A 15,582-nucleotide genomic window follows, 5' to 3' on the forward strand; every position below is an offset into this window, starting at 1 on the left:
CGGCGCACCGCGCTGATCCGATGGCAGGAGCCAGGTACTTATCCTGGTCTCCCATGGGGTGCAGGGCCCAAGCACTTGGGCCATCCTCCACTGCACCCCCTGGCCACAGCAGAGAGCTGGCCTGGAAGAGGGGCAACCGGGACAGAATCCGGCACCCCGACTGGGACTAGAACCCAGTGTGCCGGCGCCACAAGGCGGAAGATTAGCCTAGTGAGCCACGGCGCCAGCAATAAATATTTTTTAAAAAAATATCAAGTTTCAAAGAGCACAAATTAAAACAAAAATAGTAATACATATATGCTGGTTAAATACAGTCAGGGCAAACCCAATACTGACAAGAAGGATGTCCTTTAAAGCAACAGTTTGGATATAATAATCCAAAATCTCACTGTTAGGAGGAAAGGAATAATAAAAGACCTGAGAGCCATCACTGTGAGCTTTCAAAATTTATTAAATAAAGGGAAGAAGTGAAGCACATAGCTGGAAAGAACGTAAGTTTATCAAAGTTGATGTTTTTCTCCCAAAATATGTAAGCCTGTACATATTTGAATATAGGGAACAAAAATCACTGCGTGTAATCATCAAAGTGACTAGAGAAATAAAGTGTGGCAGCAGATTCCTGAGAAAGGCAAAAAAAATGATTCTTCTTCCAGCTCATTTTACGAAATAAAATGAAAGAACAGTTTTGTCATGGTGACAACAAAAAAAGTGTAAGCTTGTTTTTTTTTTTTACCAATTACATAGAAGTCACTAACATCTACTAAGAGACAAAAAGAAATAGACTAAAGAAAAATGAGATCCATAAAATGAATGCCAATAGCAAGAGCGCCCTTGGAATTGTTCAGCGTAAAGTCCATTTGGGCTACTGTAACAAAACAGTATAAATTGCATGGCTTTCAAACAGAAATTTATTTCTCCCAGTTGGGAAGTCAAATATCGAAACGCTGGCAGCTTCAGTGTGGGTGTTTCAAGCAGTAGTCTTCCTGCTCTAACCTCACTTGGCAGAAGGAGCAAAGAAGCTCTCGGCAATCTTTTTGTAAGGGCACTAGTCTCATTCATGCGGGCTCCATCCTTATGACTTCATCACTTTCCAAGGTCTCCACCTCCTAACACTATCATCTTGGAGGTTAAAATGTTAATATACGGGGGTGTGGGCACTGTGGCACAGCAGGTTAAGCTGTGCATCCAGTATCCCATAGTAGACTGGCCAGAACTGAGACCTGCCTATGCTTCTGATCCAGCTTTCTCCTAATGTATCTGGGAGGCAGCAAATGATGGCCCAAGTACTTGAGTTCCTGCCAACCACATGGTAGACCTGGATGGAGCCCTAGTCCCAGCTGTTGTGGCCAAGTGGGCATTAAACCAGCAGACACGATCTCCCCACCACCCCCAAATCTGTGTGTCTCATCACTTTCAAATAAATTTTAAAACACCTGAAACGGGCTGGTATTGTGGCATAGGGTAAAACCGCCTATAACACTGGCATCCCATATGGGCACTGGTTCATGTCTCAGCTGCTCCACTTCTGGTTCAGCTCTTGTTAATGGCCTGGGAGAAGCAGCAGCAAGACAGCCCAAGCGCCTGGGCCCCTGCCACACACATGGGAGACCTAGATGAAGCTCTTGGCACTGGCTTCAGCTTGGCACAGCCCTGGCCCCTGTATCCATTTGGGAAGTGAATCAGCAACTGGAAGATTTCTCTTTCTCCCTCTTTCAAATAAGTAAATATTAAAAAAAAAATGAAAACATGAATTTTAGGGGAACACAGGTATTCAAACCATATCAGGAGGGCCAGCGCCGTGGCTCACTTGGTTAATCCTCTGCCTGCAGCGCTGGCATCCCATATAGGTGCCAGGTTCTAGTCCCTGTTGCTCCTCTTCCAGTCCAGCTCTCTGCTGTGGCCTGGGAGGGCAGTGGAGGATGGCCCAAGTGCTTGGGCCCCTGCACCCGCATGGGAGACCAGGAAGAAGCACCTGGCTCCTGGCTTTGGATCGGCGCAGCACCAACCATAGTGGCCATTTGGGGGGTGAACCAACAGAAGGCTGACTTTTCTCTCTGTCTCTCTGCCTATAACTCTTACCTGTCCAAAAAAAAAAAAAAAAAAGGTAGGAAGGATCCTTATAAATAGAGCAGGTGAAGGAACACAGAGAGTAACTCATCAGCAAGGTCAGAGAGTCCCACACGGCCATGTAAGATTTAAATTTTTAAGTGACTCACTTATACACCATAAAAATATTTTCCCTCTGGACACATGGTAAGTGTTGTCAATGTTAAGGAATAGAGAAATCAGAGGGGAATGCACATGCAATAGCTTCATCACAAGAACTGACCGCATATCAAAGTTCAGTACTGTAATTTTCTAAATAATCACCTCAGTCTCTGTATCCACAGAATGGAAAGGACCCCCATCTTTCCACTTTAAGGAATCACCACTGTAGTAAACCACCAGAGTAGAAGTATCCCTAAGTGTAATGAAACAAACAAGCTAACTGGGTAAAAGAAACTCTCAAGTCTCTTTTAGAAACTAAAGATTCTACATCATATAGTGATTCAGTGTCCGTGGGCTTAGCATATTTTTAAAAACAGATTCACACTATCAGTGGGCTTAGTACATTTTTAATCAAAGAAAATGGAAATTTTTTTCATTATTTTCATTTTTTAAACTTACCATGCACTATAAAGCTCTATACATGAAAAGATGTTTCAACATTAAAATAGACTCAAAGTTAAGTATTCTACAGGTTCTTTATCTGTAGTTATAAAACTCAAAAAAGCTCTGAAACCCAAAATAACTCATCTAGCAGTATAACCTTACCTGAATCAATATGCAACGGTGTATAGGCTTTATCCCATTTGGTATAAATGTTGACACATTTTACTGCGAAAACTTAACATCTTTGAAGAGCTTTTTTTTTTTAAGATTTAATTATTTATTTGAAGGTCAGAGTTAGATAGACAGACTGAACAATTTTCCATCCCCTGGGTCACTCCTCAGATGGCTTCAATGGCCAGGGCTGGGCCAGGCCAAAGCCAGGAGCCAACAGCTTCATCCAGGTCTCCCACGTGGGTGGCAGAGGCCCAAGCACTTGGGCCATCTTCTGCTGCTTTTTCCGGGCCACTAGCAGGAAACTAGATCAGAAGTAGAACAGCAGGGACATGCACTGGTGCCTGTATGGGATGTCGGTGTTGCAGGCAGTGGCCTCACCCAGTACCCCACGCCAGCCCCTGAAGAATTACACTGGACTCTTTTGGAAGGTTACATAACATTATTAACTTGTTTATATCCCCCAAAATTGTTAACTCCAAAATCTATTAGACTCTAAGGGTTTTGAATTATGGACTGTGATCCTATAATACAATTGCTAACATTTGCAGTTATTAACTATGTCAGGTACTGTTCTGATCACTTTATGTGCACTAACTCATTTAATCTTCCCAACCCCCATGAGATAGGTATCATATTAATGCCCATTTTACAAGGGGCAAACTGAGGCAGAGAGATTAAGTAGAGTACCTAATGTCACACAGCTACAGAATGACGGAGATGAATATGACACTTAACATATTACATGTAAGATGAAGAAAATACAACAAAATAGAGCTGACTGGGTAGACTAAAAGGAGTTAGTGATGGTTTTCTCTAATCAATTAGACATTACTTCTAGAATGGTGAGGAATCAAAAGTTTCTAAAAAAAAAAGCAAAACACTTCATGGACTCACAAATCCTCATTTATGTACAATTCCCAATTTTTTAAAATATTTATTTGTTTGAAAGGCAGAGTTACAGAGAGGCAGAGGCAGAGAGAGATCATCCATTCACTGGTTCACTACCAGAGTTGGGCCAAGCTGAAGCCAGGAGCCAGGGGCTTCCTCTGGCTCTCCCATGTGGGTGCAATAAGTACTTGGGCCATCTTCCACTGCTTTCCCAGCAGCATCAGCAGGGAGCTGGATCAGAATTGGAGCAACGGGGTCTCGAACTGGCACCCATATGGGATGCTGGTACTGCAGATGGCAGCTTTACCCACTACAGCACACTGCCAGCCCCCAACAAGTCCATTTTTATAAACTGCATAACAAAATCTAAATTCTTCAACTTATGCTACATCTTTTTATTTAAAATTCTATACTACTGTATTTATAACTACAAGTAACAAAAATGAGTGTCTATTGTAGAACTTTCAAAATTTGGATAAGCAAAAAGAAAACAATCTCTTATAAAACTATATTCAGAAATAACCACTTAACAATTCGGCACAAATCCATCCAAATCTCAATGTATTTTTTTTAACCAAGATGGAACTGTTTTATAATCTAGTTTTCTCAATTACACACACCGAGACATCTTTTCATGTGTTTACAATCTTCTATCATTTGAATGGCTACATAAGCATTACGCGCCGCGCCGCCCCCCCCCTCCCCCGTACAGATGTATCCTAATAATCTCTGAGAGACATTCTGATTGTTTACAATTTTACAGCATAGTAATAACAGTACTTGCTCTGGAGTCACAGTGGTTAGAATCAAGTCCTGGTTCCAGAACTCAGCTACCCTGGGCAACGGACCTCATTTCATTCTCCCTCAGTTTTCTCTTAAGAAAAGTGGGGCTAATACTACCCACTTCATGTTACTGTAGCGCTTAAATGCATTAATACACAGCTTTTACTGTCAACAACACTGCAACTGCTATGTTGAGAGTTCACTCTTCATAAACATTTTAACCACATCAAGATAAAATAATTTTTTTTTAGATTTATTTGAAAGGCAGAGTTAGAGAAAGAGATATCTTCCATCCACTGATTCATTCCCCAAATGGCTGCAACAGCCAAGGTGGGCCAGGCTGAAGTCAAGAGCTTCATCAGAGTCTCCCAATGAGTGCAGGGGAACACACACTTGAGCCACCTTACACTGCTTTCCCAGCTACAATAGCAAGGAGCTGGATCAGAAGTGGAACAGACAGGACAAAAACTGGCACCCATATGGGATGCTGCTGTCGCAGGAGACTGCTTAACCCACTACATCACACATCAGCCCCCCAATTTTTAATAAAAAGACTTATTTACTTGAAAGGCAGAATGACAAAGGGGGAGAGAAGGGAAAAAAGAACATCCATCCAATGGCTTACTTCCCAAAGGGCCGCAATGGCCAGGCTGAAGCCAGGAGCCAGGAATTCCATCTAGGTCTCTCACATGGGAGTCAGGGACTCCAGTACCTGGGCCATCTTCCACTGCCTTCTCGGGTGCATTAGCAGGGACTGGGATCAGAAGCAGCTGGGACTGGAACTGCTGTGCTCTAAAATGGGACGCAGTCACTGGCATAACCAAGCAGCCGCTTTACAGGCTGTACCACAACATGGACTCCAAGATAAATTCCTTTAAATGGCAACTTATGTCAGAAGATAGGGCCATTAGGCTTTTCAGTTTGCCAAATTACAGCTTGGCTTAAAGGCCTTCAATAACACCCTCATTTAAAACTCATTTCTCTTTATCCAAGAAGGCCAAAACTACAATGCAGTTAAGCTAACCAGCTCATTTAACTCAATTAGCTTTTCTCTTCCACTAGGTACTGCAAATCTAGACATATTCCATAAAATTTCAGTCTGTAAAGCACTTAAGGACACCTAGCCCAACTCCTCCTTCAGCAAAGTTTCTTCGGAAGCTCCAACCTGGGCACTGTTAGTGAACAGACACAGCCTATCACCCAAACAACCCCTCCTATTTTTAACTTTGAGGAAATTTCTCTGGGAAAATATTTTACAGCCTGGCCTTGTGACAGAGGGTTAAGTTGCTGCTTGCAATGCTTGGCATCCTGTACAATAGCTCCGGTTCAAATCCCAGCTCTCCACTTCCAATACAATTCCCTAATGCACCTGGGAAAGCCATGGATGATGGCCCAAGTGCTTGGGCCCCTGCCACCACAAGGGAGACCCAGATGGAGTTCCGGACTCCTAGCTTTGGCCTGGTCCATCCAGCCACTATAGCCATACAGGGAGCAAGCCAGTGGAATATCACTGTCATTCTGCCTTTCAAATAAATAAATCTCAAACTTAACTTCTACCCACTGACCTTAATTTCTCAGATCAAACTTGATCAGACAGTTGGCTGTTATTTCTTACAGAAGCTACTACTCTTTACCCAAAAACCCTTTGTTATCAACATATCCTCTTATCCATTTCCCCTACAATCAAAGTCCCCCTCGTTATGCTCTGTATCCAGTGATTTTTAAACCTGAATCTCTATCAACCTTGGGAACTTAACAAAAACTACAGTGGCCCAGGTCCTATCCTACTTCGGTTTTTACAGTCTGTTTTGTTGTTGCTGCTGCTGTTTTGTTTTTGTTTGACTTATCTGAAAGGTAGAGAAAGAGAGATCTCATCTGGTTCATGGTTCACTCCCCAGATGCCCACAACAGAGAGGCTGGGTCAGGCCAAAACCAAGAGTGAGAACTCAATCCAGGTCTCCTCCATGGGTGGTAGGGACTCAAGTACCTGCCTCAGCACCTGCTGCCAAGACATGTATCAGCAGCAAACTAGAATGCAGAAAAGAGCCGGGACTGGAACAGAGGCTCTCTGACATGAAGTGTGGGAGTCCTAAGAGGTGGCCTAAGTGCTGTGCCAAATGCCCACGGATGTTTTTTAATTAGCTCTCCAGGTTGTTCTGACAGAGTATTAGACACAAGGTCCCACTTAACAGCCTGACAGTATGCTACCTAAAAAGTTGATACACCATGCCAAGTATAATAGGATCAGTACCAAGTTTAAAGTAGGGCTAAGACCTTCTTTGCTATTCTACCAACTTAAACATTTTAAATTTTTTTGTTTTGAAAGGTAGAGAAACATTTAGTTTTTTGAAAAATTACACAGAAGCGTTGACTCATACTAAAATGTACAGTGAGGGGGCTACCGCCATTGCACAGGCTCCGCCTGTGGCACCAGCATCCCATATGGGCAACAGTTCAAGTCTCAGCTGCTCCACTTCTGGTCCAGCTCCCTGCAAATGCACCTGAGAAAGCAATGGAGGATGGCCCAAGTCCCTGGGCCCCTGCCACCCACATGAGAGACCCAGAAGCAGCTCCTGGCTCCTACCTGGTCTAGACCTGGTGGTTGTGGCCATCTGGGTAGGGAACCAGCTGACAGAAAATCACTCTTTCTGTCTCTCCTTCTCCATCTGTAACTCTTTCAACTAAATAATAAATCTTAAAAAAAAAAAAAAAAAAGTAAGAGAAGGGAGTGAACATTTTACCCAGCAGTTAAGATGCCCACATCTCATATTAGAGTACCTGGGTTTGCTTCCTGACAATGCAGACCTGGGGAGGCAGTGGTGATGGCTCAAGCAATTTGATTTCTATTACTCACGTGGGAGACCCAGATTGTGTTCCCAGAACCAGCGCTTTAGCCCAGCCAGTCCCAGGTCCTGCAGAGTCCCAGCTCTGGCTATCAGTAAATTTTGGAGAACAAACCAGAGATGGGGCTGTCTTTCTGTTTCTCTCTTGCTTTTTCTCTCAGAGAGAACACACTAGCTCCAAGAGTTTTAGATTTCTACTTAAAATATCAGTAGTCCTGCGAAATGAATTTAGTAGAGAAATCACTTCAACCTACTGCCTCGATGCTTCCATTAGATACACACTGCCCAAACAAAGGTGCTCTGGCCCACAACAGCTGAACTGATGGCTAACTGCACCAAAGCATCTTCTCGGTGCGGACCACTGCAAGGTTAACCCTATGAGGAAACACACAGGCCCTAGTCTCATCTAACTCGTGCTAGATTCACCTTCCGGAGAGCACAACGGAACAAACATCATCAGAAAATGAACACTCATTATAGTTGTCTCAAAGTAGAGAAGTTAGTGCAACAGAAATATTATTAGTTAGAAAGCCATGGAACCAAAGGAATGATACTCATTAAACTAAGTTGCCCTCAAATAGGGTGACTACTGTTTACAATTTATTACATATTTTATGAAGAATTAAAACAGGAGTCCGAGGGTTACCAGTACCAAGAAACAGTAAATGTTTAAGGATACAGAAGTTTTGGTTACTTTCATCATTACACATTGTATACATGCACTGAATTATCACACTGAACTCCATAAATATGTACAATTATTTGTGATTAGAAAACATAAAACTACATTCAGTTGTCCTGACCCTTGACATTTTGTTTGGGTTTGTTTTTAAAAGTCTGCAAAGTCAGAGGGAAGTGACAGGTCCCAGCAGTGAGTTCTTCCACACTTGGGATACTTAGAAAGGGAAACTGCTAAGAGCCTTGCAGGCACTCAAAAAAGAAATCGCAATTCACAAGTTCTCGTTAATGACTTCTGAATTTTTCATGTTTATCTGCTGTTATTTTAAACTTATGAGGTACTTAAGCACAAAAACAGCAACCCTTCTACAAAAAATGAGACCCATTATAAAGACACTTTAAAAATGAAAGGGGGGGCTGGCATTGTGGCATAGCGGGCAGACGCCATCTGTGACACTGGCACCCCATATGGGTGCTGGTTCCTGTCCCGGATGCTCCACTTCCAATCCAGCTCTCTGCTAATAGCCCAATGACTTGGGCTCTGCCACCCACGTGGAGACCTGGATGAAGCTAGCTTTGACCTGGCCCAGTCCCAGTTGTTCTGCCTATCCGGGGAGTGAACCAGGGGATGGAAGACCTCTGCCCTGCCCCCCAACTCTGACTTTCAAATAAAAAGCTTTAAAAAAATAAAAATGAGAGGAAGAAACCAAACTAAAATCAAGTAACAGTAATCAAGATCCAATTTACTTTCATTTGAACAGCAAACATTAAAAATACACCTGGCGTTTTCTAACAACTACATGAAGATTGACCAGATGCTTCCTGTTGATGGCAGAGAACTACATACTGACAGATTCCGACTAGAGTTCACAGAAACAATTGGAAATAAATTTAGCTTCTTTTCAAAACCATTAAACCCGAGTATGATCTTAAATTTTTACACATTAGCATATAAACATCCCCCAACCTAGGGAACCCAGACTGACTCAAAGGCACAGAAAACTCTAAGGGCACATACACAAACTGTTCGTTGTTTCACCAAAGGTTTCACCGCAGGGCTCCTTCGAAATCTGGAGCTTCTATGGTGCTTTCAAAGACCACGTTCACACACAAATTTTCATAAGCACAGCTAATGTGGAATTCACATTTTGCTTGTGCATATTAAAAAATATGCCCCAGAACTAAGAATTAAGTTTAACCACTTAGGATATTTCCAAATGTCCCTGAGTCTGAAGAATCATATGATTATGCAATCTTCATCTATGTTACTGTTTATGCACCTAAATCCCAATTGTTAAGTCAGGGCTCAAGAGAAAAAAATATACCCACATTCTGAAAATGTGTCTTGCATGACATGCTGATTTGACGTACACAGTGCAAACAGGATAGGAATGACACATTAACAACAACAACAACAACAAATGAGCATACAGCGGTGTTTTCCAGAGGTTACATGGTGTTGTACAATACTAAATGCAGATTTAAGAGCCTGTCTTCTATGAAACCTGACATTAAAAGATTTGCAGAAATGCATATCACTGTTGCTAATGTGTCATTTACGTTTGCAAAAGCAATACCTACGTCGGAAAGAAAAATTATAAGAAAGGGAAAATTGCCTGTAGTTTCCTGAAATTCAAAGGCTGAACTCGAAAGTGGAAGCGTCAAAGCTGATGGTTGTTATGATCTGGGTGGGTCTTTACGTAAGATAAACTATCTGCAAGAAAAAAAAAATTCTCACCACTAACTTCTGCATAAGAAATTAAGAGTTCATCTTTACTTCTGGGATAGCAAAGCACTTCGGAAGGGTCATTTACGGCCTCCATCAAGCTTGTTTTCGAGAAAAAGCGTACTTCAGAAAGTAACTTGCCCAGAACCACACAGCAAGCCAGTGTCCAGAGACAGAATTTTAAAAAAGAGTTCCACATTACCAAGCTCCCCGTCAAAGCACTGTGGTCACTGCCCCTCCTGGGAACAGACGTGTGCTCGCCACAGTCCAACCGGGCTTAAAACAAGAGCACGAACACGGAAAACAAGATGAAAGTGGGAAAAACACACACACAAAGCAGGCCTCTACCACTCCCCGCGGTTTCGGTTTTCACGATGCGCCCCGGAGGTTAGGCACGCTGATTCAACACAGTTGGAGCGCTTCAAGCAGGCACACTTGAGCACACACTGATTAACTGTGCCCAGGCAGAGATGACCTGGCAAAATTCTCAACTTCTTTCCCGAAGCCGTGCACCCGCAGGTCCCAGGGCGAAGTCTCCGGGGGCACAAGTCCCGAGCATTCGGAACCGCAGGCTTCGTCCCCTCGGGACTCGAGTCGCCGCGGCGGGGCTGCGCGGGACGGGCCGGGCTCTCCCGTTAACCCCGTCCGGGCCGGCCGCTCCCACCGCGGCCCCGCTCGGCTCCCGCGGCACAGCGCGCCCAGGGCCCGGTTCGCCCCTTCTCCCCGTTCCGGACGACTCAGCGGGGCCATCAGGCCGCCCAGACAAAGGGGCGGGCGGCGCCGGGGGCGGCGGGCGCAGAGACCGGGCCGCGCCTGCCTCCGTCCCACCCTCTCTCCCTCCCGGCGCCCGCCGAGCCCACCGCGGCCGCGGCGCGACCCCACCGGCGCCCCGGGGCCTCCGCTCGGGACCGGCCCTGCCGAGAGAGCGGAGGGAGGCCGCCGCACGCCGGGGCCGAGGAGGGGGCGGCGGCCGCCACCATGTCTGCCCGCCCCTCCCAGAAGCGGGGTGCTCAGCGGACAAAGCGCGGCGGCGGCGCGGGCGGAGCGGGCGGCCAGGCCGACCCCGCCGACCCCCGCGGAATACGCGGGGCCAGGAGCCCCGGAAACCCGGCGCCTTAATGCAATAAACAGGAAATCGCGGGGATGATCTGGGTTCCGGGGGAAGTGGAATTATTTTTTACCAGCGAAGAGATCAACTTCCACATCCGGTGGTAACAGGGCCCTACACAGACCCGCACTGACCTGGAAAAGCTTCGGGAGCGGCGACGGGGGAGCAGCAGGAGGTGGTGCGGGGACCCGAGGCGCCTTGGACCCGGCCGGGCTGACGCTACCCCGCTACACACAAAGCGCTTCAGCTGCACGGGGCGCTATTTTCCGAAAATGCCGCGTCTGGTCGGCGCCCAAAATCCCCACCGAAAAGTCCCCCGTGCTGCGCGCGGAGGAACACATGGTGTGCGAGTGAGTCAAAGCTCCCAGCATCCCTCCCGGACCCGGCCCTCCTCGGCCCTCGCCCGAAGCTTCTCCGCCCTTGCCGTAGTGAGCCGATCCCCGCTCCCGCCCACCGCGCGACCCCATCCCCGGCGGGAGACAAGGGGCGACAGGGTCTGCTTTCTGTTTTTCACGGGGGAGAGGGGGAAATGTGTCATTTGTAGCGCTTCGGCCACACAAAGAAAGCGGCGGAATGATCCGCTCTGGGCGACCGCAAGTCCCGGCTCGCCCGGCGCCTGCGCGGCAGCGGGGGTGGGCGCTGCGGCCGGCCATGTGCGCGGCGGAGCGGCTGGGCCGCGCCGCGGCCTTCCCGCCTCTTTCTGCGGTGTGTTGGGCGCTGAGCGCACCGAGGTGCGGGAGCTGCGCTTCGTGTCTCTGCGGAGCCGGAAACTGCGGCTTCGTTGGCTGTTCAGCTTCCCCGCTGAACCGCCGACCAGAGTGCTGGGAGACGGAAGGGCGGCCGGGAGGTTAGCGTTTACCGTCAAGTTGCTGTAGAGTGTCCCGGGCAGACTGGAACTCGAGTCGCGGTGGAGGTACCGAGTCCTAGGGACGAAGGGGATTCGTTTCCACGTCGCGTGAACGGAGCCGTCACGTTGATGGCCAAAGATGTCCATATTTCTACAGCTGTTTTTATTCTTTCTTTCTAGTGGTGCCTCAGATCTCCGGAGACTTAATAAGTGCCCACCGCGTCCCTTTGCATTAATGTCACCTACTATGAGGTAGAGATGTGTTTTTCCGTGACTGGGATGATTTTTTTTTTTTTTTTGGTGTGTTGTATTATGAAAGTCGCATAAGTTTATTTGGAGATGGTGATTTGCAAAAAAGAGGCTTAGGAGTTTAATAGTTTACATGTGATTTGCTAAGGAATCCAACACACCGTTCTTTGCCTAGGAATGGCTTTCCCAACCTACTTAATCACCCCGCAGCTTTTGCCATTCTGTAGGCAGGAGTGCGAATCTCAGAGACAGCACCGAAGAGTTCTGATCCAGGAATTTTTATCCAGGTCGAGAAGCTTGGTTGAAATCCACATTGTCCACTGATTTTTGTGTGGCCTCAAGATGAGCAATCTTTTTCCACTTACCCTTTTGTAATAGTGATGTAGTAAAGATTTGTAACCTTTGTGTAACTTATTAAAGTTTTGTGTTTAAAGTAGAAGAAAAATAAGTGGCATGGGAGCCATAGTCCATTTTACGTTAATATTTTGCATTGCTTCTGTTGGTAGAAATTTGCCAAAATGGTGATGTCATGCTTTTCTTTAACATTGAGTGTATTTGATGTAACACTCAGGTAGGAACACCATAGAATCTTGCCTCTTGTTGTTCTTAGGATGCAGACAGTAAGTGGGCATCATCAGTAATGCAAGGAATAACTCCCTCGTGACCAGGGCGGGAGTCATGGAATGGCATGGGAGGAGCAACCTCTCTCATAAAGAAACAGGGGGATCTTTCCAGATGAAGGCAGCAGTAGGTAGAAAGGCTGTAGGCAGACACGAAGATGGTTAGGTGAGGAATACATTGTTGCCTCGGGAGCGCCTGGAAATGACCTTCTAGAGGTCTAGAGAAGGCCAGGAAAAGTCTTTGAAAGATGTTTCACTACCAGTGTCAGGAGGTCAGAGCTGCATTGTAGGGGGATAGCTGTTAAGCAGAAATCCAAGGCCAGGAGAGCTGTTTGAAGAAAACAGTACTTGGCCTGAGGTAGTGGCAAATGGGGGGGGGGAGAATGGCCAGAGTGGTTGCTGGGTTTGGAAATTTGGTTGACTGAACAAGGAATTGACTTACAGGGGGCTGGCAAAGGTGATTTCTCTGTGTGTCAGCGGAGCAGCTGGAGGATGGTGATGTCTGCAGCAGTTAGAACTAAGGGAAGAGAGGCTGGCTTTCAGCACAGCGGTTAAGTCACCATTGGAGGCATCCACTACCCTTATCAGAGTGCCTGGCGTAAATCCAGCTCCTTCACTTCAAATCCAGCTTCATGTTAATGTGCATCCTGGGAGGCCACAGGTACTCAGGTACCTGGGTTCCTACTGCCCACGTGGGAGACCCCTGCGGATCCTGGCTGGTATCCCAAGCATTGTCTTAACAAGTAGGCCAAAAGCTTACCCCTAAATTTAAATTTTTTGAGAAGGAACTCCCATCTGCTGGTCCAATCCCCAAAAGCTCACACTAGGCAGGACTAGGCCAAAGTGGGGAGCTGGGAACACAGTCCTGTAGGTGGCAGGAACCCAACTACTTGAGCTGTCACCACTTCATGCCCGTCTGCATTAGCAGGAAGGTGGAGTCAGAAATCAAACCCAGGTGCTCTGATGTGATTTTTAATTGAAGCTGAGATTAACATTTTAATGCCTACACTAGCCACATTTCCTTGCCACCAATGGGGTGGGGGGGAGTGCAGCCTAGTGGAACAGAGGATGATAGTAGAAGGTCAGACTTAAAAGTTGTTTGGAAGTAGACTGAAGGCCTGAGGTGTCAGATTAGAAGGCTGGGATTTTACCCTAGAGACAAGGGTAGCGGTGGATGATTTTTGAGCAGGGGAGTGTTAGAACATCATGCTTATGTCTAGAAAGAGACCACTAAGTGGCCAGCAGGTAACTCAGGATTGTTGTGACTTGTGGATTCCAAAAACTAGCCCATCATAGGGCATTTATAGAAAATGACAGTAAGAATTTAGCAGTCTAACATTAATTTTATGTGTGTGACTTTAATAAAAATCGGGGGATTTTATTTTACTTAAGTGTCTTTGATATTTAATTTACCTTTTCTAGTAATTTTTCAGTATGTTTTATGAAAGTGTCTATTATGTTTAATCACAGGTAATTTTTGAAGCACTGCTTTGGAAGCATTCAGATGAATGGAATCAGAAGGACCAAATTCCCAGAAATTTAGCTAAATCCTGATGTCTCTTTTATTTTATAGTGAGAACTATAATAGCTGAGACAGGAACAGACAACTGTGTTCTTTTTTTTTTTTTTCTTACAGACATGGAAATAACCAGACTTGTAATCACTAATATTATTATGTGCTTCCTGTGTGTCAGCCATTGTGCAAAGCCTGTTATATAGGAGAGTATTTGAGAAAGTTCAAGGAAAGTAGAATTTAAAAATAAGCTTATTTGGGTGCAAAAAAATTTAAAATCTGCATAGTTTTTCATAATATAGATTTTCCATGAGCTTTTTGAACACCTCTTGTATGGATTGATTTCAAAATTTTTTAGCACCAAAGTAAATATATTTTATTGCATTTTCCCACTAACTTTTTGAAGCACCCTCGTGTATTGTCTCACTTAAATCCCACAGCAATACTATAAAAGAGGGATTATTAATCCCATTTTTCCATTGAGGAAATTGAGACTAAAATAGGTTTAAAAGTTGGCTAAAGTCAAGAGGCTCTTGAATGTTAGAGGCAGGATTCCAATACAGGTTTCTTAATCCAAAGCAGTGCTCTGTTACTTTTTTGTTCCTCATTAAATGTCCAATATCTAGTGAATTTCCTGGCACAGAGACTTGGCATGTTGTTTAGACAGAATGGATGAAGTTGTCTACATTATCTCCTAGGAGGATTCATTAGTGAACGTGGGGCCACAGTAAGAGGAGTTAGTGATACTCTAACATTAGCAAGCAGATGCATTCATTTCTACCATAGAAATACATCTGCTTTGTTCCTCTCTAGAATTTATAAAGATTCCCAAAAATAATTAAAAAATAAAAACAGAAATATGGGTAAAAAACATCACTTCATGAAACGTGTCTCTAGATGACCAGTAAACATGGAAAGGTACTCAGTTGAAAATTTACCTCCACTGAGAGACAGCTCCTTACTAAACAGAATGACTAAAACAGAAAACCCAGAAAATTCCAAATATTGATCAAGAATTGAAGCAGCTGTACACTAACTGTTGTACTTAGTATGTTGGTGTGACCACATTGGAATACTCAAGGTTCAATGGGCAGGCAAACCAAACCAGAATTAAGGATAATATATTTAGATTGTAAACTATAAAGAAAGGAAATCGTTTGGCGTGATAATGCTTCCAGGAGATAAGGGGTATTTCTGGAGTACTGGCAGAGTTTTGTTAACTTGACCTGAATTGGGGGTTACATGGGTATTCACTTTGATTTGTTCAAGTATAAGTTCGATTTTAGTGTGTGTATTAGGCATTTCATGCTTAAAAAATTTTGCTGGGGGGTAGGTGTTTCACCTAGTGGTTTAAATGCCCACATACCTGGGTTTGATAGCTTGGTTCCGGCTCCTGATTCCAGTTTTCCTGCTAAAGCAGACTCTGGGAGGCATTGGTCATGGCCTAAGTAGTTGAATTTTTGCTACCCACATGGGAGTGGATCTCATTCTCTGCTTCTGC

At 45.1% G+C, this 15,582-nt stretch overlaps 2 protein-coding genes across 28 annotated transcripts in view; one reads left to right on the top strand and one right to left on the bottom strand.

The window, feature by feature from the left end:
* The window catches only part of GABPB1 (GA binding protein transcription factor subunit beta 1), an 81,690-nt gene extending 69,781 nt beyond the window's left edge, over positions 1-11,909 (bottom strand). For 7 of the 25 annotated variants that reach the window (XM_070054187.1, XM_070054183.1, XM_070054191.1 and 4 more), the window contains exon 1: positions 10,987-11,128. Coding sequence is in view for 12 of the 25 variants with exons in the window: in XM_051822016.2 (XP_051677976.2) it covers positions 11,712-11,846 (135 nt within the window). In the remaining 13 variants the exon portion in view is untranslated. The other 18 variants (XM_017348021.3, XM_017348023.3, XM_017348019.3 and 15 more) reach the window with 11 other exon arrangements.
* The window catches only part of USP8 (ubiquitin specific peptidase 8), a 144,577-nt gene continuing 139,939 nt past the window's right edge, over positions 10,945-15,582 (top strand). The window contains exons 1-2 of one of the 3 annotated variants that reach the window (XM_070054175.1): positions 10,945-11,202; positions 11,880-11,951. The gene's annotated coding sequence lies outside the window, so the exon portion shown is untranslated. Of the gene's footprint in view, positions 11,203-11,472; positions 11,766-11,879; positions 11,952-15,582 lie in introns of those variants that run through there. The other 2 variants (XM_070054174.1, XM_051822004.2) reach the window with 2 other exon arrangements.

Source organism: Oryctolagus cuniculus, chromosome 12 (assembly GCF_964237555.1).
Source record: "Oryctolagus cuniculus chromosome 12, mOryCun1.1, whole genome shotgun sequence".
NCBI classification, from domain to species: Eukaryota; Metazoa; Chordata; class Mammalia; order Lagomorpha; family Leporidae; genus Oryctolagus; species Oryctolagus cuniculus.